This window comes from Ranitomeya imitator, chromosome 5 (assembly GCF_032444005.1).
Source record: "Ranitomeya imitator isolate aRanImi1 chromosome 5, aRanImi1.pri, whole genome shotgun sequence".
Lineage (NCBI taxonomy): Eukaryota > Metazoa > Chordata > Amphibia > Anura > Dendrobatidae > Ranitomeya > Ranitomeya imitator.
The window spans coordinates 21581045-21605658 of NC_091286.1; the positions used below are offsets into that span (position 1 = coordinate 21581045).

Sequence of the window (24614 nt, forward strand, 5' to 3'; positions counted from 1 at the left end):
TCTGTTCATGAACCAGGAGGCTCTGGATTAACTGACTTAAATGGGTTGTTGAAAGCATGTGCACCTTTGTCCAATAACAGCGCACAAGTTGTGTCCGGTGTTAGAGCTCATTGGAGTGAACGGTGCAGAGCTGCAATACCCGTCACAGTCTGTATACACGGGTGGCGCTGTTTTTAGCAGAAAGCAGCCATGGTTTCCTAATTCGCGACTGCCCCTTTAAGGTGTCCACATTCCCCATCCACTGCTCAGGATCTAATGACTATGCATCTTCTTAAAACCCTTCCATCTTGTAGAACTTGTTCTCCGGTTTATGATGCCTTAGAGGCACGGTAGGAATCCATGTCCACCTACATGCCGCTGCTAATAATGTCAGATGGTTCTCACACTAAAAAAACCCCCAAAGGTATGAACTAGGACATAAATTGGTGTGCATGCAGCGGGTAAGCTTGGAAAACTGTTTCAATTCATGTCTATGGGAAATCCACTTTGCTGTTCATATGTTTTTGAGCTGTAATATTAGTTTTCCTGAAGAAGTTTTTTTTTTTAAACCTCCTGATGAAAAAAAAAAAAGTGCATTTCACTTCTGTGAAGCAAATCCTGGCAGAAACCTGTGCAATTTAAATGCTAAAAAAAAAAAAACCTTTCCACAACTCTTCAAAAACAAGTCAGGAAACCAAAAACTCCTCCAAAATCTTCACAAAACAGGAGTTTCCTGAAGGGGTTTCTGCTTAAAAAAATTACTCTTGGTTTTTAAAGTCCTCAGTGTGAAAATAGCCTTTGGGGGAGTTGAGGCTTCATTTTTTAATGAGTTTTTGGAGCAGAAACTGATCGGAAGCCCTCAACATCTTTCTGGAAAAAGTCCAAAACTCTTCCAAAACTTGTAGTTTCCACTCCCAAAAAAATCAGCAAAAATACTCAGTGTGAACAACCCCCAGCGGAAGCCCACCGCATCTTTCTGAAAAACTCCAAAACTTGTAGTTTCCACTCCCAAAAAAATCAGCAAAAATACTCAGTGTGAACAACCCCCAGCGGAAGCCCACCGCATCTTTCTGAAAAACTCCAAAACTTGTAGTTTCCGCTCCAAAAAAAATCAGCAAAAATACTCAGTGTGAACAACCCCCTAAAAACAGTTTTACCTGAAAAGAAGAAATTATCATCGTAAAAATACAATTCTTGTTCACGCTGAGTTTTTTTTAATGAGTTTTTGGAGCAGAAACTGAACTGAAGCCCACCACATCTTCCTTTAAAAAAAGACTCCAAACGCATCAAAAACTCAGAAAAAAAAGGCTTAGCGTGAACAACACCCTAAAAGAATTTTACCTGCAGTCCTATGCAAAAAAAAAAAAAAGCTCTGCTACATCATGAAAAATGCAATTCTTACTTGGCATAGGCTTTCTCCAGAAGAGCCCCCCAGAACAGATCCTTCCTCGCAGATGAGACGAACAGGAGCTTGCCATCTTTATCCACGGGCAGGCGATCGTCCACCACCACGTCCACCCATTCTCCGAAGCGCCAGAACTGGAGGGGTTAATCATTCACACTATCAGAATATTTACAAATAACCTATATAGTGATACATTTTTTATTTTTGAGGTCTCCCTTCCTCCTGAAGTCGAGTGACTTCTGTATAATTCTGCACTTAGACTTTAACATCCCAGAAAAAATAAAAGAAAAGTGTGAAATGATGATCTGCATCCCTGGAAAACAAATGCTGCTCCATCAGTAGTGTCATGGGTGACGGAGTCTGCTGATATCGGCCGTATTATTTACTGTAATGAAATGTTGTATCCTCAGAGCTGGGAGTTAGTGGAGCGGAGCCGCCGCCACCGCCGAGCCTCGCGCCTCCGCAGAGCGCCATTAGTGCCCTGATAATGAACGCTTATTACAGTTTATAGTCCGTCTGCTCGTGGCCATTAACAGGTAGAGGCTGGAGCTGAGTAATACACGGAGTAATGATGAGCAGTAAATAAATATTAACATTACTGCACGCCAAGAGATTGCAATGGGATGGCGCATAGAGGATCGGGAACTGACGGGGCCATAAAGCCAAGCTTTACGAGGAGATTATGATGATCTCTCTGCTCGGTCACTAGTAGAATCTGCAGGGATGCAGAAAAAAAAAATCCTAATAAAACAAGCAATAAGCAATGGCAACAAAACAAGAGAATAAACAGAAAGGAGACTCCTACAGCAAACAACCAGATGTCCGCGCTACGATCTGCTCGGTAACAGACTGTCTCTAAATGTGTACATGAGCCTAAATGAGGCAAAAAAGGGTAAAAAAAGATCTTGCAACCCCCAAAAATAAAAAGTAAAACACACAATAAACATTGGCAACAAAACAAGAGAATAAACGGAAAGGAGACTCCTACAGCAAACAATCAGATGTCTGCGCTACGATCTGCTCTATAACAGGCTGCCTCTCTATGCGTACATGTGCTCTGAGGCAAAAAAGGGTAAAAAAAAGATCTTGCAACCCCCAAAAATAATAAGTAAAATACACAATAAACATTGGCAAGAAAACAAAAGAATAAAAACAAGGGAAACTCCTACAGCAAACAACCAGATGTCCGCGCTACGATCTGCTCTATAACTGGCTGCCTCTATATGCGTAGATGAGCTCTAACTGAGGCAAAAAAGGGTAAAAAAAATATCCTGCAACCCCCCAAAATAAAAAGTAAAATACACATAAAACATTGGCAAGAAAACAAAAGAATAAACGGAAAGGAGACTCCTACAGCAAACAATCAGATGTCTGCGCTACGATCTGCTCTATAACAGGCTGCCTCTCTATGCGTACATGTGCTCTGAGGCAAAAAAGGGTAAAAAAAAAGATCTTGCAACCCCCAAAAATAATAAGTAAAATACACAATAAACATTGGCAAGAAAACAAAAGAATAAAAACAAGGGAAACTCCTACAGCAAACAACCAGATGTCCGCGCTACGATCTGCTCTATAACTGGCTGCCTCTATATGCGTAGATGAGCTCTAACTGAGGCAAAAAAGGGTAAAAAAATATCCTGCAACCCCCAAAAATAAAAAGTAAAATACACATAAAACATTGGCAAGAAAACAAAAGAATAAACGGAAAGGAGACTCCTACAGCAAACAATCAGATGTCTGCGCTACGATCTGCTCTATAACAGGCTGCCTCTCTATGCGTACATGTGCTCTGAGGCAAAAAAGGGTAAAAAAAAGATCTTGCAACCCCCAAAAATAAAAAGTAAAATACACAATAAACATTGGCAAGAAAACAAAAAAATAAAAACAAGGGAAACTCCTACAGCAAACAACCAGATGTCCGCGCTACGATCTGCTCTATAACAGGCTGCCTCTCTATGCATACATGAGCTCTAACTGAGGCAAAAAAGGGTAAAAAAAAAAATATCCTGCAACCCCCAAAAATAAAAAGTAAAATACACAATAAGCATTGGCAAGAAAACAAAAGAATGAAAACAAAGGAAACTCTTACAGCAAACAACCTGACGTCCGCGCTACGATCTGCTCTATAACAGACTGCCTCTATATGTGTACATGAGCTCTAACTGAGGCAAAAAAGGGTAAAAAAAGATCCTGCAACCCCCAAAAATAAAAAGTAAAATACACAATAAGCATTGGCAAGAAAACAAAAGAATAAACACAAAGGAAACTCCTACAGCAAACAATCTGATGTCTGTGCTATGATCTGCTCTATTACAGACTACATGTGTACATGAGCTTGTTCCCACGGAGGTAAAAAAAAAAAAAGATCTTGCAACCCTAAAAATAAAACACACAATAAACATTGGCAAGAAAACAAAAGAATAAACACAAAGTAGATGCCTACAGCAAACAACCAGATGTCTGCTCTGCTATCTGTTCAATAGCAGACTGCCTCTACATTTGTATATGAACTTGTTCTAAATCGCTGCCACTGAGGCAAAAAAAAGTAAAGAAAAATTATCCTGCGATCCCCATAAATAAAAAATAAAACACACTATTTTATGCTGCTGTATAACAGACTGCCTCTACATGTGCAGAAGGGGTTGTTTCAAATCGCTCTGACAAAGGCAAAACAGGGTGAAAAAAAATTGTCTTGCAGCCCCAATAATAAAAAAGAAAACACACAATAAATATAAGCAAGAAAACAAGAGAATAAACACTCCTACAGCAAACAACCTGATGTCAACGCTACGATCTGCTCTATAACAGACTGCCTCTACATGTGTACATGGGTTTGTTTCAAATCGCTCCCACTGATCCAAAAAAAGTAAAGAAAATTACCATATTCTGCAGCCCCCAAAATAAAGAAAAAAAATTATTTATTAACAAAATGATCTTGCTCCTGTTTTAGTTCTAATATTTGCTCTACATGAGACTACCTCTTCATGACAAAAAGTTATTCTAGATCATTCCTGATCAGACTCCTGGGACAGGGGAAAAATACAAGCATCCCAGCGGGTATCAGTAGACTTGACATCAACTCTCGATGGGGCTATTGGTTAAGCAAGATTAAAGGATAAGTCAGGAAAAATCTCAAGCAAGATAAAGGTGGAAATGTACAGATACATCAACATTGGAATTATTAAATTATTACTATAGGATTAGTATCTGCTGCTGTACAGTATACTGCCTCTCTATACTCTGGTGTGTTCTTCATTCATCTTATTTAGTTAAATAGGTATCTTATGGGTTAATCAAAACTGATCAAGATAAAGAATAAAATGTGAAGGCAGAAGATTGTAATATATTATAATATTGGTTCAGATTAAGTATCTGCTGTACAATGTCCTGCTTCTCCGTGTTGCACAGGCTTTTTCAAGATCTTTCCCAGTCAGCAAAAAAAAGAAAACAAATCGGAGAGGAGCTAAAAATACAAGCAAGACCGATAAAGTAGGAAACTTACAGACATAAAGCAAGTTGTAAGTTAAATTATTACTTTAGTTTTAGCATCTGTTGTACAATGTACTGATTCCCCATGCTGCACAGACTTGTTTAAGATTTCTCTTAATAGCAAGCAGAGAACATAGAGGTGAGGGCTTTTACAGAAAAGGTGAAGAATGAAACATGCAAACACTAGAAAGATACTTTAGGTTTAGTGTTTGTTGTACAATATACTGCCTCTCCATGATGCACAGGCTTGTTTAAGATTTTTCCTTCTTAGCTAATAGAATAGGCATTTATTAGCTAAAGACCTATGAAAACAAGCCAGATAAATAATGACACATACCTATTCTAAGAGACTTGCTTTTAGATTTCCACTACCCAGCCATTAAGAAGCATGAGAACAGCAAAACAACCAAGAACTAGAGATGTCAGAACTTCTAATGCTTCTTTTATTTTAGTATCTGCTGCACAGAGGACTACCTCACCGTGCTGCACAGTCTTGTTTTAAAATCTTGGAAAAAAGAAACCTTAAAGGAATAACACCTAGGTAAAACATACACGGTGTTAAACAAGAGCTGAGGTGGGGAGGACATGACTTGCGGCACTATTTCTGAATCACTGACTCAAGCCCTGCCCCCGAGGTGCGGTCAGAAGACTGATACTCACTCGGAAGTGAAAGATTCCAGCGTAGTTCTTGTCAAAGCTCTGATTGCGAGGGACCACATTGGTCAGCAAGTTTTTGTGAAAAGTGACGGAGGCGAGAGCGGCAAGGAACCAGCAGTTTTCTAGAAAACATTCAAAATGTTAAAGTGATGCAACCGTCTGGGAAAACATGTTACATTTTGATTGGACGATCATAAGATGTTCTACGATCTAACCCCCCAAAAATACCCTTAGTGCAAAATCAAACAACAGTTTGAAGAGACTAGCACAAATCTGGACTAAAAGCTAGAAGGATAAAACAGAACTTATAATATATGAGATTACACTGGGATCTAGCCAATAGGAGTACATGTTTCACAGCCCCGCCCCCGCGGAACATAAATATTTTTTTAATTCACTTTATGCCTCTTTTTCCAGTCATAATCATGGCTGCATTCATAATACCAGGAGTAAGTTATAGCCCTTGAGGGTTGATGGCTTTGAAATGGCATCTGGATTGTGAAAGCAGCTTTGGATGTAACTAGAGTACAGCACATAAAATGATAATTAATGGCTCTTCAATAGACTCAGTATGACATTACCGGTGAGTCCCTGGTGTAAATCAAAGCGGCTGGCGTTTTCGGCGAGGAACTGCGGATTCTTCACCAGCTCCTGTGAATATAAGCATATTACAGTTCAGTCTTTCATTTTTCTCATTATCTTTTTCGCCTTGTGCAGTTTTTATTACAGACAGCCATTTTTTACTTTGCAGTAATAATTACAGTCAGTTCCATCCCTTAATTAAGTAGAGGTGCAAAAGAACACAAAAATTAAAGCCATAAATATCAAACAATGCGCCGGCGGCGGGTGCATACAACTTATTCCCTGCGGGGCCGTGGGAGACATTTACCGTATATAGAATATTTAACTATGAGACCAAAAAATAGTTATTGGAACTTTCTTTAAAAAGTACAATCGCTAAAATAGCAATTCCATAATCTGGAAAGGGAGTTATCTAGGGTTGTGCGCCGACACAAAACTATTGTAAATTGTTTAAATAGCAAATACACAACAAACTTGTATTATCGGGCTGCTACTTATACATTCAGGGCTTTATTGATATATTATTATTATTATTGATATATTAGTAATTGCTTAACTGGCAGTTCCTCAATGTACCTGTATTATGAAAACTGCTGGAATTATAAACAGCAATTAACATATGTCAAAGTTACAAGACCCCGGGTATGAGTTTAAAGAAGTTTTTAAAGTTGTAAAGTTTTGCAAAGTTTCTAATACAACATACCAAAAATGCACAAAAGCATCACATGGCCCAGCATTTCATAACAGCAAACTTTTCTAAATATGTAGACATATGTCGTCAAAAATACGTCACCCATTTGCCCGCCTATCTAAAAGACACGGGGCACACGATACAGATTTTAGAACCAATCAAATGGAAGAATAACTATATTCTAGGGACTCTCAACATCAACTCCCTCTATACAATAATTAACCAAGAAAGAGGTTGTGAGGCAGCGGGCCATTTTTTACGTTCATAAAGCACTTATGTGGAAACTCAAATCGACTTCATCCTAGAAAGCATATGATACATCTTACACATAATTACTTCACATACAATCAGCAGTTCTGCTTACAAACATGGGGGACCGCTATGGGGACTAAATATGCACCCAGCTACGCAAAATTATACGTACCAAATGAGAGGGGTCATGCATTTTTTATAACGGAAAATGGGTTAATTCTCCGGCGTCAAGAAGGGTCTCGGGATTACCTCAAACTATGTTTAACAGAAGTAAACAAGAATGATTATGGCCTTGAATTTACCCCCACTACCAGCAGAACAAGTGTAAACTTTTTAGCTCTAACTATCCATTTGTACCAGAATCATCTTGCTAGTATTATCGGAAAGACGTGGATTTCAACAGTTTTTTCCACATTACCAGCTGTTATCTACCCGCTTGGCTCACCAATATCCCTAAAGGTCAGTTTACAGGTATTCGCCGTAAAACACCAACTTGGTTGACTACACCACAGAAACAGAATATGTCAAGCATCAGTTTATGAGTAAAGGGTATAGAGAAACACGTCTGGAAAAATCCGGAAGGAAAGTAGCATATTGATGCCTATTCCCCAGCCAGCGCACTCCAATCCTCTAACTAGAGCCACAAAATCCTCAGGGATTTATTTGCCACTTTGTATGTTTTTATGATATTTTACAGCATTTATTCATACTGAGTATTTAATTCCCCTCTTCCGCCCCATTCCCTCCCTTTTCTTTTTACTGTGTTGTTATTTTCCATTCTTAAATCAAAAGTATCAAATTCCATGATACTTCGTGACAATGAATAGGTGGAGAAAGTTAGAACTTGATGGACCTGAGTCTTTTTTTTTTAACCTTTGTGCTGCTGAAATAGAATATTTCACTCACCTGCGGCCTCCTCCATTCCACACTCGGAGGAAGTTTTCGTAAAAGTTCTCCGCAGCCGATGGAGCTGATTTTAGCTGGGAAGTTCTCATCTTCAAAAAGCTGCTTCTTCCTCAAACACTTCTCCAGTAAGGTGTGGTAGTCTTGACTCTGTAGCCTCCGAGGCTTCCGTAACGTCCCGGTACGTAGGACCTGTTTGGCCTTCTTCACCCCAGTGATGAAGGAAAAGCGAGGCATGGTGAAGAGCTTGGTCGAGGTCTTCTGCCTCTCTGACCCAATAGGTTGGGAGATTCCTAAAGTTGACTTTCCAAGATGATAATCCTCAGGATCCCCAAAATAATTCTAAATAATAAAACAAATGTTATTAATAATAATAATAATAATAATAATAATTGTTGTTGTTGTTCTTCATAATAATAATCATAATAATAAATAATTAAAAATGGAGATAAAAAAATAAAATAGATATTTACAATATGTTTATAATTAAAGGGACACTACAGATAAAACTGATACCTGGTGATATACGAAGTGCTGGGGCTGTCCGAGGACATAAATGTAAAATTAAACTATTAAATGAGCAGAATTCTGTATACATGAGGCTGATGGATACACTAAGGAGCTGCCAGAAAAGTTGAGGACAGGTGTTATGTTGGATGAGTCAGAGCAGGCTGTGAATACAGAAGACGCCAATCCTGTTAGTCACTATTCTCCGGAATACAGAAAGTTCATGCACGTGTACCCGGCAGCGGTGACAGTGCCAGCGCGGTCACATGAGATGGCAGAACAGTTTTACCCCTATAACCAAACACATCAATGTGACGTCACCATCTAATCCAGCAGAAAGTAAGGGCAGCAAAATAAATGACTAATCAGATGTTAACGAAGGTCACAGCGGCAAAAATAGTACCGCCAACTTGTGTAATGTATTTATTTTGCCCAGTGACTGATAGGAATTACATTACATATTATTGTATATACTATACTAGATGGTGGCCCGATTCTAATGCATCGGGTATTCTAGAATATGTATGCATGTATGTATATAGCAGCCACATAGTATATAGCACAGGCCACGTAGTATATAGGAGCCATGTAGTATATAGCAGACACGTAGTATATAACACAGCCACGTAGTATATAACACAGCCCATGTAATATATAACAGCCCACGCAGTATATAACACAGCCCACGCAGTATATAACACAGCCCACGCAGTATATAGCAGCCACGCAGTATATAACACAGCCCATGTAATATATAGCACAGCCCACGCAGTATATAACACAGCCCACATAATATATAGCACAGACCATGCAGTATATAACACAGCCCACATAGTATATAACACAGCCCACGCAGTATATAACACTGGCCACGTGGTATATAGCAGCCACGCAGTATATAACACAGCCCACGTAGTATATAGCAGTGTGGGCACCATATCCCTGTTTAAAAAAAATAATTAAAATAAAAAATAGTTATATACTCACCCGCTGGCGTCCAGCGAAGCTGTCCCGATGCGTGCGGTGCTGCCGCCAGCTTCCGTTCCCAGAGATCCATTGTGAAATTACCCAGAAGACTTAGCGGTCTCGCGAGACCGCTAAGTCTTCTGGGTAATTTCGCAATGCATCTCTGGGAACGGAAGCTGGCGGCAGCCGCGCGCGCATCGGTGGACGACGGAAGGTGAGAATAGCAGGTTTTTTGCTTTTTTATTATTTTCAACATTAGATCTTTTTACTATTGATGCTGCATAAGCAGCATCAATAGTAAAAAGTTGGTCACACAGGGTGTGACTATAATACTATACTATACTATAATACTGCTCCTATGTACAAGAATATAACTACTATAATGCTGCTCCTATATACAGGAATATAACTCCTATAATACTGCCCCTATGTACAAGAATATAACTACTATAATACTGCCCCTATGTACAAGAATATAACTACTATAATACTGCCCCCTATATACAGGAATATAACTACTATAATACTGCCCCTATGTACAAGAATATAACTACTATAATGCTGCCCCCTATGTACAAGAATATAACTACTATAATACTGCTCCTATGTACAAGAATATAACTACTATAATACTGCTCCTATGTACAAGAATATAACTACTATAATACTGCTCCTATGTACAAGAATATAACTACTATAATACTGCTCCTATGTACAAGAATATAACTACTATAATACTGCTCCTATGTACAAGAATATAACTACTATAATGCTGCCCCCTATGTACAAGAATATAACTACTATAATACTGCCCCTATGTACAAGAATATAACTACTATAATACTGCTCCTATGTACAAGAATATAACTACTATAATACTGCTCCTATGTACAAGAATATAACTACTATAATACTGCTCCTATGTACAAGAATATAACTACTATAATACTGCTCCTATGTACAAGAATATAACTACTATAATGCTGCTCCTATATACAGGAATATAACTCCTATAATACTGCCCCTATGTACAAGAATATAACTACTATAATACTGCCCCTATGTACAAGAATATAACTACTATACTACAGCCCTATGTACAAGAATATAACTACTATAATACTGCTCCTATATACAAGAATATAACTACTATAATGCTGCTCCTATATACAGGAATATAACTACTATAATACTGCTCCTATGTACAAGAATATAACTACTATAATACTGCCCCTATGTACAAGAATATAACTACTATAATACTGCTCCTATGTACAAGAATATAACTACTATAATACTGCTCCTATGTACAAGAATATAACTACTATAATACTGCTCCTATGTACAAGAATATAACTACTATAATACTGCCCCTATGTACAAGAATATAACTACTATAATACTGCTCCTATGTACAAGAATATAACTACTATAATACTGCTCCTATGTACAAGAATATAACTACTATAATACTGCTCCTATGTACAAGAATATAACTACTATAATACTGCTCCTATGTACAAGAATATAACTACTATAATGCTGCTCCTATATACAGGAATATAACTCCTATAATACTGCCCCTATGTACAAGAATATAACTACTATAATACTGCCCCTATGTACAAGAATATAACTACTATACTACAGCCCTATGTACAAGAATATAACTACTATAATACTGCTCCTATATACAAGAATATAACTACTATAATGCTGCTCCTATATACAGGGATATAACTACTATAATACTGCTCCTATGTACAAGAATATAACTACTATAATGCTGCTCCTATATACAGGAATATAACTACTATAATACTGCCCCTATGTACAAGAATATAACTACTATAATACTGCTCCTATATACAAGAATATAACTACTATAATACTGCCCCTATGTACAAGAATATAACTACTATAATACTGCCCCTATGTACAAGAATATAACTACTATAATACTGCCCCCTATATACAGGAATATAACTACTATAATACTGCCCCTATGTACAAGAATATAACTACTATAATGCTGCCCCCTATGTACAAGAATATAACTACTATAATACTGCTCCTATGTACACGAATATAACTACTATAATACTGCCCCTATGTACAAGAATATAACTACTATAATACTGCTTCTATGTACAAGAATATAACTACTATATTACTGCTCCTATGTACAAGAATATAACTACTATAATACTGCCCCTATATACAAGAATATAACTACTATAATACTGCCCCCGATGTACAAGAATATAACTACTATAATACTGCCCCTATATACAAGAATATAACTACTATAATACTGCCTCTATGTACAAGAACATAACTACTATAATACTGCTCCCTATGTACAAGAATATAACTACTATAATACTGCTTCTATGTACAAGAATATAACTACTTGGCAGACATATGTGATCTGTATTAGTATTCTGAATTTACAGTAAATTCCACCAGTAAATAAATGTTCATGTTGCTCCTCAGACATTTTTCTGATCTTCCTGCGCCTCCCATGAGCGGCCCGTGTGAGGTCACTTACCAGCCATTGGGGCATAATGTGCCTCCCACAGTGGTGAGATCACAGGATTGCTGCCACCATTACACGGACCTCATGGTTATTATGGAAGTTACTTTTGGGCATTTGGGGTAAATCCAAATTAATAACAAAACTGGACTTTGTGCCATTAAGTTGTTTGGTGAGTGTCACATGAAGATATAAAATAAATCACAAATTAATAAAAAAAATCACACACCCTTTACAATGAGGCTGTGTTAGTGTTGGGACAAACATGGCGCCCTAATGGCACTGACTCAATATACGTCTTTGTGTGATCTACTTGGAGCGCTGCCCTGTGGCAAGATGTCAAGAGAAAAGGTGAGGCTCCATGATAATTGTGTCGTCTCAGGAGATCATCTCCAAGAACTACAAGTCCCAGGATACAGTCATAGTTACACCCTTAGTCTGACCCAAACCACTTTATAATGCTACAATATTCCAAAATGTGCAATTCACACAATGTAATGCTGGTGCCTGTAGTTCTACACCCTGTATCACAGAATGCTGTATATAGTGTTACATCTACGTTATATAATACAGTTCTTCATAACAGCCAGCAGATGGTGCTGCGGAGAATAAAGTAATGGACATGGCCCCTTTAAGGGACTTTTTTTTTTTTAACTTAACTACATGTATTTTGGGCTATAAAAGAAGAAACATTTCTTCAATTGGATTTCATTAAAAAATGTTGCACCGTTTCGCTTTTTATAAATTGTTTCCCTGCGCATTGATAGTTGCAGAATGAGTTAACTAAGAATCAGTCAGCGAGCTTGTTCTAGTTGTGAGTTTCTAACTCTTTCATCTGTCATTTTCGGCGCTGAGCTCGATTTAAATGTGGTTTACGGTCTTAGAACGGCGCAGAAAAGTTCAGAAAAGACATTCCATGAGAGCAAGCTCACTGATGGATCCTCAGTTGGCTCCTTCTGCAGTCAACAAGACACATTGCTTATGAAACCCAATAGCAAAAATGATGTATAGCCCAAAATGCAAATAAAATAATAAAAATCAAAGACCCCTAGACCCCAAAGCAAAAGTAACTTCTCCTGCCGCCCCCCCCCCCCCCCTAATCAGGGACCAGGATCTGGATGGTAACACTACCTCTGCACCCCTAACACCTGCTCCTATTTCTAGCTAAGGGAGCAGTCCATAATTTTGTTAAACCGCTCATACATTATCAGTTTGTCTGTAGCTTTATCTTTTTGGAGGGTTTGAATGCGTAAAAGTGACACAAAAAAAAAGAAAAAAAAAATTTTATATATATATATATATATATATGTAATGAATATGAAAACTAAACAGTAGTAAATAATCTAAAAACAATAAAAAATAAAATAATAACAATGGTAATCTATATATTGTTACTAAGTGTTAAGAAAGAAAAACAAAAAACAAACAAGAATAGTAACGATCATTAAACAATAAGTTATAACACTAATAAAGTATAATAAAATGATATGTATTATTAAATAAAATATTAATAATATAATAAAATAATAATAAAATATAATAAAAATAATATGTATAATTAAAAAAAATAATATAATAATAATAATAATAAAATATTATAAAATGATATGTATTGTTAAATAAAATATTAATAGAATAATAATAATAGTAATATAGTAATAGATACATATTATTAAATAAAATATTGTAATATAATAAAATATAATAAAATTGTACACATTAAATAAAATATTAATAATATAATAATATGAAACTATAATACAATTATACATATGATTAATTAAAATATTAATAATATAATAATTAAGAATGAAAAAAAAAAAAAAAAAACTTCAGCTAACAATGTAACAAAGTGGATATATGACACAACAAGTAATCTAATAATGGTAATAATTCCCGATCTGTAGTATGGGATCTTGTAGTACAGCGGATCTACCCTAGGACAGACCTGATGTATGGAGTCGCTTGCGTCCTCGCACCGCTGCTATCTCCTTGTGTCTCTTGCAGTAAATTGCTCTCTAATTCCTGATTCACAATTTATAAGACGCCGTGACGAGCGGTGGCTCCACCTCTGCTGCCTGTCAGTGTCAGCGGCTCAGAATGCTGCTTCCTGCCTGTCAGTGAGACACCGGTACAGCACCTGCCTCCTGGAGCTCACAGGCCGCCCTGTTCTGCGGCGTGCTCCAACCTGCGGGACACTCAGTGCTCACGAGATCGCTGTCAGCGAACATACCAGCTGGATGATTGTATCAGCTCGCATTTAACATTTGTCTCTAGCCTCAACATTACTGTCTATATTCCTCATATCTCGGTCATTTCTGGTTTATGTAATAACTAGTTGGCCCGTGTGAAATTTTCGCACATTAGTTGTCGGTGGCGCAGGCAATTTCAGGAAAATCAAGCTGGTCAAATGTTAATGTATTTAATGAGATGATGAACACAGAGAGGTATTTATATATGTAGATTGGTAATACAATAAATTGGTTTGATAAGTAGAGGCTAAAAAAAATGTCTTGAGATTGTGGTGCCACCTGTAGGTTATTGTTTTTTTTCTGCAGGTTTCTGAAAATGAATCTTTAAACTGTATTTATTGATCAAATCGTGAATGTGTGGTTTGTTTGTGTCTTTTCTTGCTGAAGGTGGCAAGTCTACCTTTCAAGTGGTGGATTATTTGTGTGAGGGGCGAAGTAATCACTGAAAAAGCAGTGCATGTTTACAAATGTGTTAGCATATGTGACTCACCATTTGTGTGTGCGGGGCGAAGTAATCACTGAAAAAGCAGTGCATGTTTACAAATGTGTTAGCATATGTGACTCACCATTTGTGTGTGCGGGGCGAAGTAATCACTGAAAAAGCAGTGCATGTTTACAAATGTGTTAGCATATGTGACTCACCATTTGTGTGTGCGGGGCGAAGTAATCACTAAAAAAGCAGTGCATGTTTACAAATGTGTTAGCATATGTGACTCACCATTTGTGTGTGCGGGGCGAAGTAATCACTGAAAAAGCAGTGCATGTTTACAAATGTGTTAGCATATGTGACTCACCATTTGTGTGTGCGGGGCGAAGTAATCACTGAAAAAGCAGTGCATGTTTACAAATGTGTTAGCATATGTGACTCACCATTTGTGTGTGCGGGGCGAAGTAATCACTAAAAAGGCAGTGCATGTTTACAAATGTGTTAGCATATGTGACTCACCATTTGTGTGTGCGGGGCGAAGTAATCACTAAAAAAGCAGTGCATGTTTACAAATGTGTTAGCATATGTGACTCACCATTTGTGTGTGCGGGGCGAAGTAATCACTGAAAAAGCAGTGCATGTTTACAAATGTGTTAGCATATGTGACTCACCATTTGTGTGTGCGGGGCGAAGTAATCACTAAAAAAGCAGTGCATGTTTACAAATGTGTTAGCATATGTGACTCACCATTTGTGTGTGCGGGGCGAAGTAATCACTGAAAAAGCAGTGCATGTTTACAAATGTGTTAGCATATGTGACTCACCATTTGTGTGTGCGGGGCGAAGTAATCACTAAAAAGGCAGTGCATGTTTACAAATGTGTTTGCATAATGTTTGTGACTCACCATTTGTGTGTGTGAGGCGAAGTAATCACTAAAAAAGCAGTGCATGTTTACAAATGTGTTTGCATAATGTTTGTGACTCACCATTTGTGTGTGTTGGGCGAAGTAATCACTGAAAAAAACTGGTCAGGACCCGTTGAAGTGCCGTGCGCACGAAACGGTCGTCGTCCATTTGTTTCCACATCCCTCCCTGCCGCAATATTGTATGTCCGAATAAAAGTATGACACTTCAACTCCGGTGAGTGCGCTCCACTTTTTTACTCTTTTTTTCATACTGTTGTGGATCTCTTTTTTGGATGCAGCACCCAAGAGGTACATGGGGAAAAATTATTACGGCTAACACAGCGATGAAGGGTTAGAGGCACTGGGGTCTAAGAGATTGCAGCATTGCGGAGGTGTTTCGTTTCTTGTTTTGTTTCATGTTTACAAATGTGTTAGCATATGTGACTCACCATTTGTGTGTGTGGGGCGAAGTAATCACTGAAAAAGCAGTGCATGTTTACAAATGTGTTAGCATACATGACTCACCTGCAGTGAAGTGTGCAATCTTTGAATTTGCCAGAAATAGGCTGGGCAAGCACTTCGGCAAGCTGGAAAGACCCCAAGTCAAATGCCACCTGCAGGTAATTTGACCTTTGAAATGGTGTATCATTTGTGTGTGTCGGTGGAGTATAAACGGAGCAAGTGTGCAATTGAATAGGCAGTGCATGTTTACAAATGTGTTTGCATATGTGACTCACCTGCAGTGAAGTGTGCAATCCTCCAATGTGCCTGAAATCGGCTGGGCAAGGAGTTCTGCAAGCTGGAAAGCCCCCAAGGCAAATGTTATTTGTTTGTGATGTCTGTAAGCAGCTTTGCGGTATTGTGCTTTGGGGCAGTGTGGTGTCACCTGCAGGTCATTTTTCCTTACTGCAGGTTTATGAAAATTAATGTTTAAACTGTATTTTGTACATTCACTGATACAGAGCTCCAAAACCCCTGCAATATCATAGATATAAATGATAAAATTCTGTCCGCCTGCAGTCACCACTAGAGGGAGCACATTGCATATTGTTTTACTATTGACTTCTATGTATCAGTATGCAGTAAGCTCCTGAGCTCCCTCTAGTGGTGGCTGCAGAGAAGACAGAATTGTATCATTTCTTTCTATGTCTTTGCGGAAGATTTGGGGCATTGTATCATTTCTATTTACATTTAAGAATTAAAATGGTACTTAAGCTGGAAATCTCCATTTTGTGTAGATATGACATAAAGACTGTGCAGTTTTAGCGTTTAATAAAAATAAATATCGCCTTTATCAATAGATACATCTCATTAATCAATGCATCTGTGCTAGCTTAGGGGGACAAGGAATACTTAAAGGGGTAGTCCAGGATTAGAAATATAGTGCCTGATTATTTCTGGGAGACTATTAGTGTTGTTCATGTATTTGGTATTCACTTAAATGGGGATGAACTGCAATACAAGATACAACTCTTGTAGACGAAGGGCGCTGTTTCTGAAAATATTCCTTTATTCCATGCAGTTCTACTTCAAGTTTAGGTTACTCTTCTCTTACGTTAATAATTTTTATTAGATATGTTTGTAGTCACTCCACTTTAAGGCACACACTTCTTGTTGGAGATGATTGTTATGGGCCACAATGACAACACATCGACACTAGAGGGCAGCATCATTCACTATGCCCAATGGCTTTTCCTACTTCTATGTGTCTAGCCACCGAGCTATATCTATATAGTCACGAAACACATGACCAAAAATCTGTGCCCCCCCTATAATTAGCCAATTCATGCTCCCGGAAGTGAGAGCAGGTTCCTAAATATTTATGAGCAGCACAGAAGTTTCTATTGAATTCGGCCAACAGGGCAGACATGCCGAAAATCAGTTTTTGGAACGTATTTATCTGCTTTCGGCACAAAAAAAGTGGATTTCATGAGAAAAGTGGTTTATTAATGCAGAAGTTGAGAGAAGTTTTAACTAACAAGAATGGCGTGCCATCATTACCTTAAGATGGATAAATATAATCGTGGCCAAAAGTTTTGAGACTGACACAAACTTTGGTTTTCAGAGTCAATGGGATGAGATCTGAAGAGTTTTCGTCCATGGAACCAAAGTGTTAATGTTTTTTTTCATCAAGCCACTTAGTTATCACTTTTCCCTTGTGACCTGGTCTCCATCATGGAGATAAAGCATCATCACAACCTTGCCCTGGATGATGGGAGTAGTTACTCTTGGAGGAGGTTTAGGTCTTAGTCTTTATTCATGGCCGTGTTGAGGTATAAGGCCGGCGTCACACTTGCGAGTTTTACGGACGTAAGAGCGCAGAAACTACGTCCGTAAAACTCGCAAAAAATACGGCACAATTACTCTCTATGCCCCTGCTCCTATCTGCCGTATTAAACTGATCAGTATTATACGGCTTTCTACGGCTGTAGAAAATCGCAGCATGCTGCGTTTGTCACCGTATTGCGCAAATAAAACGCCAATGAAAGTCTATGGAAGCCCCAAAAATACGGATTACACACGGACCAGCAGTGTGACTTGCGAGGAATACGCAGCGGTGTTAGAGAGAAAAGCCGGTAATTCATTGCGGTGTACAGTAAAATCACACTGACAGCTGACATTAGAATAGGTAGAATAAATATGTACACATAGAATAGGTATATATATATATATATGTCAGTGAGACACATATATGTATATATATTCTTACTTCATACAGCCGCGATATAGCAAAAAGCCGGTAATTCAATTACCGGCTTTTTCTTTCTCCTTCCTAAAACCCGACATGATTTGAGACATGGTTTACATACAGTAAACCATGTCTTCTCTCCTTTTTTTTTGCAGATTCCACACTACTAATGTTAGTAGTGTGTATCTGCAAAATTTGGCCGTTCTAGCTCTTAAAATAAAGGGTTAAATGGCGGAAAAAATTGGCGTGAGCTCCCGCGCAATTTTCTCCGCCAGAGTAGTAAAGCCAGTGACTGAGGGCAGATATTAATAGCCTGGAGAGGGTCCACGGTTATTGGCCCCCCCCTGGCTAAAAATATCTGCCCCCAGCCACCCCAGAAAAGGCACATCTGTAAGATGCGCCTGTTCTGGCACTTGGCCACTCTCTTCCCATTCCCGTGTAGCGGTGGGATATGGGGTAATGAAGGGTTAATGCCACCTTGCTATTGTAAGGTGACATTAAGCCTAATTAATAATGGAGAGGCGTCAATTATGACACCTATCCATTATTAATCCAATTGAATGAAAGGGTTAAATAAAACACAAACACATTATTTAAAATTATTTTAATGAAATAAAAACAATGGTTGTTGGAGTATTTTATTCTACGCCCAATCCAGTCACTGAAGACCCTCGTTCTGTAAGAAAAAAAACATAATAAACCAACAATATCCTTACCCTCCGCAGATCTGTAACGTCCAACGATGTAAATCCTTCTGAAGGGGTTAAAACATTTTGCAGCAAGGAGTTCCGCTAATGCAGGCTGCTCCTTGCTGCAAAACCCCGGGGAATGAAGCTAAATATAGATCAATGATCTATATTTAGCTTCATTTGCGGTGAGGCGCCCTCTGCTGGATGTTCATAGATCGTGGGAACTTTCCTAGAAAGCCTGGGAGCTTTCTAGGTAAGTTCCCACGATCTATGACTACAATTGGATTAATAATGGATAGGTGTCATAATTGACGCCTCTCCATTATTAATTAGGCTTAATGTCACCTTACAATAGCAAGGTGGCATTAACCCTTCATTACCCCATATCCCACCGCTACACGGGAATGGGAAGAGAGTAGCCAAGTGCCAGAATAGGCGCATCTTCCAGATGTGCCTTTTCTGGGGTGGCTGGGGGCAGATATTTTTAGCCGGGGGGGGGCCAATAACCGTGGACCCTCTCCAGGCTATTAATATCTGCCCTCAGTCACTGGCTTTACTACTCTAAAGGAAGATGAACAGCGCTCCAGCCGGGTGTCGTGGTATCAAAAAAGAAAACTTTATTGGTCCATGTAAAAGCAACGTTTCGACCAGTATCCTGGTCTTTTTCAAGCATGTAGCACAGTACAAAGTGTCGACTTAAATGGTGTGGATACCACACAGGGCACCAATCACCAACCAGCCACTAATTACATATACAAATACAAAAAGTAACATCAATCAAACTATATATAATACATTAAAATAGATACATACAATATCTGCAGCGTTAGAAACAAAGAAAATCAAATCTCAAAAGCATATAACATAATATTGCTGCAATGTTTATATTCCGTCCAGCCAATTAGGTTCCGGCATATCCGTAGTCACGGCTACAAATTTCCAATGAAACAGTCCTTGCAGCGATCCTCCTGTCCAATCCGGATCAATTCTGCGGTGGGCGCCAAAATTCAACCAGCCTATCAAACCCCATCATGCTTCCAAGCCAGTCCCCGGTAACCAATCAGGCAAACACTTATATCATATACCATGACTACATCACAACCCTGCGACTCACTACGGCAAGCCACCTGGCCGCAGAGGACTCAGAAGCACCCTGATAGGTGTAGCTGTGCGTCATGACAACAGCCCGCCCACCTCACGTGATCACACAACCGGGTCCGCCCCACAGTGACGCAACCATCCATCCCCCACGCACAGGGGAAGCCGCGGATGCGCGCAGACTCAGTACCGCCGGAAACCGCCGCATCGTAAGCCACGATACAGGCAGATCCAGCGGCACAGTGAGATGCCACGCCCCCCGCCAACCCACATGCAAAGAGGACGCCGGCGCGTCACAAACAGGACGTCCCAGATGCGACGTCACAGAGTCAGCTAGCCAGATGCCAATACACAGGCGCCTATAACCATTGGATCTGTGCAGCCACGGCCACAACGGGTTGCCAAGGGAACCTAAATAAATATAAATAGATATAATTAGCCATCTATAAGGTGTAACTCAAGATAAAACATGGAAAAAGCCATTTTGATCAGATAGATCAATAGAGTGACACTACCTAGGGACGGAAAAGGATATTGTATAATCAATCGCTAAAAACAATAAAAAACTACAAAAACACTATAAAAACAATATACCGATGAATAATGCCATAACCAAGAGGAGAGAGAACAATAAACCAGGGGAGAGAAAATATTACCTAGGAATGCAGACCTGTAAATTAAAGTCTAAATTAAGGCCTCCAGGTTGTAAGGTCCCTAATGAGTAAATCCATCTCATTTCTTTCTTCCTAAGCAACGATAATCTATCCCCACCTCTCCTCAAAACCGGAACACTATCTATTACCCTAAAGCGTAATTGGTTGACAGAATGTTTATTGTCCAGAAAATGTTTGGGGATCGGCAAATCTGTAAGTCCTGTACGTATCGTGCTTTTATGCTTACTGATTCGCGCCCGCACCTCCATCGTGGTCTCCCCCACATAAGCTAACCCGCACGGGCACGTAATCATGTAAACAACAAAGCTCGAAGAACAAGTGTAACGTTCCTTCAGATAAATCTTCTTCCCCGTATGAGGGTGATAGAAAAATTCCCCTTTAAGCATGTTGTTACAGCTCGCACACCCCAGACATGGAAAATTTCCAAGTCTGGGTGTGCTTAGAGTCGATTGGACTAGGGAGCTCTTAGATGATCCAATATCCGATCTCACCAAACTATCACCCAGATTGCGACCCCTTCTGTATGACATCATTGGATAGTTTTTAAACGCTGGTATAGATGGTAAACCGCGCTGCAAACCCATCCAATGTTTTTTCAAAATCCTGTCAATTTGACCACTAGCTGAAGTGTATGTAGATACAAAAGGGATACGTTCCCCGGGCTGCTTCAAGGACCCTGATTTACGAGTGGACTCCCGTGATATATTCCGAGCCTTATGACTAAATCTGCAAAGCTCCTTCTTGGGATAACCCCTGTTGGAGAACTTCAGACACATTTCATCCAGCCTCCGATCAACCACAGTGTCATCCGACACTATTCTCTGCACCCTCAAGAGTTGGCTCCATGGTAAGGAGTTAACCATTCTCCGAGGATGGTTGCTATCAAATAGCAACAGGCCATTTCTATCGGTCTCCTTCACAAAAATGTCTGTCTTCAATTTATCTCCTTCTTTATAAACAAGGGTATCCAAAAACTGGAGCTGAGAAGTAGAAGAGGTCAAAGTAAACTGTAATTCCACGTATACTCCATTAAGATAATGGTGAAACTCATTAAGTTCTGTCACATTACCATCCCAAATCAAAAAAATATCATCAATGTAACGCCACCAGGCCCTGACGTGGCGCCAGAGGCTGGAACAGTACACAAACCTGTCCTCGAATACCGCCATATAGATGTTTGCATAAGTGGGGGCCACATTGGACCCCATGGCGGTACCCCTCAACTGTAAAAAGAACTCATCCCCAAAGAGAAAATAATTCCTCCTGAGGATGAGCTCTAACAGTGTGAGGACAAGTCGTGCACTCTCCGGGGCCACGTCAGAGCCCGATAGCGCACAAGAAACTGCGTCGAGCCCCTTGTCATGCTCGATCGACGTGTATAAAGATACAACGTCAAACGATGCAAGCAAGGTGGTCTCAGACACAGTGATGCCTTCAAGTTTGTCAAGGAAATCATTCGTGTCACGAATGTAAGATCTAGCTGATATAGCATAGGTACGCAATACTTTATCTAAGAAAATCGCTGTCTTATTAAATAGAGAGCCCCTCCCCGAGACAATAGGCCTTCCGGGGGGGTTTTCCAAATCCTTATGAATTTTCGGTAGTATATATATCACCGGTATCACTGGTGCATCAACGATCAAAAATTCTGACAACTTGTGGTCAATGAGTCCCATGGCTAGGGAGTCACTGACCACAAGTTGTAATTCCTTCTGAAAACGAGTAGTGGGATTACTTGGTAGTTTCTCATAGACACATCGATCTCCCAGTTGCCGTAAGATTTCTGCTTTGTATTTTACACTGTCCATAACGACAACCGCCCCGCCTTTATCGGCCTAACGATCAAAAATTCTGACAACTTGTGGTCAATGAGTCCCATGGCTAGGGAGTCACTGACCACAAGTTGTAATTCCTTCTGAAAACGAGTAGTGGGATTACTTGGTAGTTTCTCATAGACACATCGATCTCCCAGTTGCCGTAAGATTTCTGCTTTGTATTTTACACTGTCCATAACGACAACCGCCCCGCCTTTATTCATCGGTATATTGTTTTTATAGTGTTTTTGTCGTTTTTTATTGTTTTTAGCGATTGATTATACAATATCCTTTTCCGTCCCTAGGTAGTGTCACTCTATTGATCTATCTGATCAAAATGGCTTTTTCCATGTTTTATCTTGAGTTACACCTTATAGATGGCTAATTATATCTATTTATATTTATTTAGGTTCCCTTGGCAACCCGTTGTGGCCGTGGCTGCACAGATCCAATGGTTATAGGCGCCTGTGTATTGGCATCTGGCTAGCTGACTCTGTGACGTCGCATCTGGGACGTCCTGTTTGTGACGCGCCGGCGTCCTCTTTGCATGTGGGTTGGCGGGGGGCGTGGCATCTCACTGTGCCGCTGGATCTGCCTGTATCGTGGCTTACGATGCGGCGGTTTCCGGCGGTACTGAGTCTGCGCGCATCCGAGGCTTCCCCTGTGCGTGGGGGATGGATGGTTGCGTCACTGTGGGGCGGACCCGGTTGTGTGATCACGTGAGGTGGGCGGGCTGTTGTCATGACGCACAGCTACACCTATCAGGGTGCTTCTGAGTCCTCTGCGGCCAGGTGGCTTGCCGTAGTGAGTCGCAGGGTTGTGATGTAGTCATGGTATATGATATAAGTGTTTGCCTGATTGGTTACCGGGGACTGGCTTGGAAGCATGATGGGGTTTGATAGGCTGGTTGAATTTTGGCGCCCACCGCAGAATTGATCCGGATTGGACAGGAGGATCGCTGCAAGGACTGTTTCATTGGAAATTTGTAGCCGTGACTACGGATATGCCGGAACCTAATTGGCTGGACGGAATATAAACATTGCAGCAATATTATGTTATATGCTTTTGAGATTTGATTTTCTTTGTTTCTAACGCTGCAGATATTGTATGTATCTATTTTAATGTATTATATATAGTTTGATTGATGTTACTTTTTGTATTTGTATATGTAATTAGTGGCTGGTTGGTGATTGGTGCCCTGTGTGGTATCCACACCATTTAAGTCGACACTTTGTACTGTGCTACATGCTTGAAAAAGACCAGGATACTGGTCGAAACGTTGCTTTTACATGGACCAATAAAGTTTTCTTTTTTGATACCACGACACCCGGCTGGAGCGCTGTTCATCTTCCTTTGGACTATTGTACATATCCAGGTTGGTTCCCTGGACAAGGAACGAGCGCCCGTTTGTGTGAGTGCTGTCAGCCCGATCTTTTTTCTACTACATGGACTGAACCTGGACTGATGTGCACCCCAACCATAAATATGGATGTGAATACCAATCTAGAGGTGGGTGGCCTAGATAATGCCATGATTTTTTCGTATACTGACGATGATGCCAGACGGATACTTTCTGGCTCTAATGCGGATATGTCATTCTTGAGTAAACCCACGGCAGATATGCTTAAAAAGAAGTGGGAGAATGACAGAAGGAGATACATTTCCCTGGAACTCCATGTGGTGACTCTGATGGAATATTTCAGAGCGAGGAGAATTCCACGTGGGCTACGGCCACATCTTAGACCCACCCTTTTACCAGATAATGAACAATTTTGCTCTAAGTTCGAGTCAATTACTAATAAATTTGCATTTGACATCATGTTATTGAACATTGAATTTCTAAAGAAGGAGATGGAGGTGCTGAAGAAAGGTACTTTAGAACTGGAGGAACAACTGAAATCGCAGCTGACAGCACAGGACTGGGGCTCCCTACAAAATAAAATCGAGGTAAATTTGGGGAAGTTCCGGGCAGACATTGAATCCACTAAACGGGTAAAGTGGTTCCGTGACGTGGAAGACTATAAGGCGGGCCGGGTTTTCTCATGGCATATGGGACCTAATCATCTCCCCTATAAGGGTAGGGGTAAGCCCGGGGTGCCT

At 39.8% G+C, this 24614-nt stretch overlaps 1 protein-coding gene across 2 annotated transcripts in view; it reads right to left on the reverse strand.

Annotated features, from left to right (window-relative positions):
• The window catches only part of CAPN14 (calpain 14), a 42977-nt gene extending 28815 nt beyond the window's left edge, over positions 1-14162 (reverse strand). Inside the window, exons 1-5 of one of the 2 annotated variants that reach the window (XM_069768381.1) lie at positions 13916-14162; positions 7962-8300; positions 6112-6181; positions 5534-5652; positions 1382-1518 (exon numbers count right to left, since the gene is read on the reverse strand). In XM_069768381.1, the coding sequence (XP_069624482.1) occupies positions 1382-1518; positions 5534-5652; positions 6112-6181; positions 7962-8195 (560 nt within the window). In that variant the 5' untranslated portion in view covers positions 8196-8300; positions 13916-14162. The remainder of the gene's footprint in view (positions 1-1381; positions 1519-5533; positions 5653-6111; positions 6182-7961; positions 8301-13915) is intronic. The other variant, XM_069768380.1, reaches the window with a different exon arrangement.
• Between the last annotated feature and the right edge of the window lie 10452 nt (positions 14163-24614).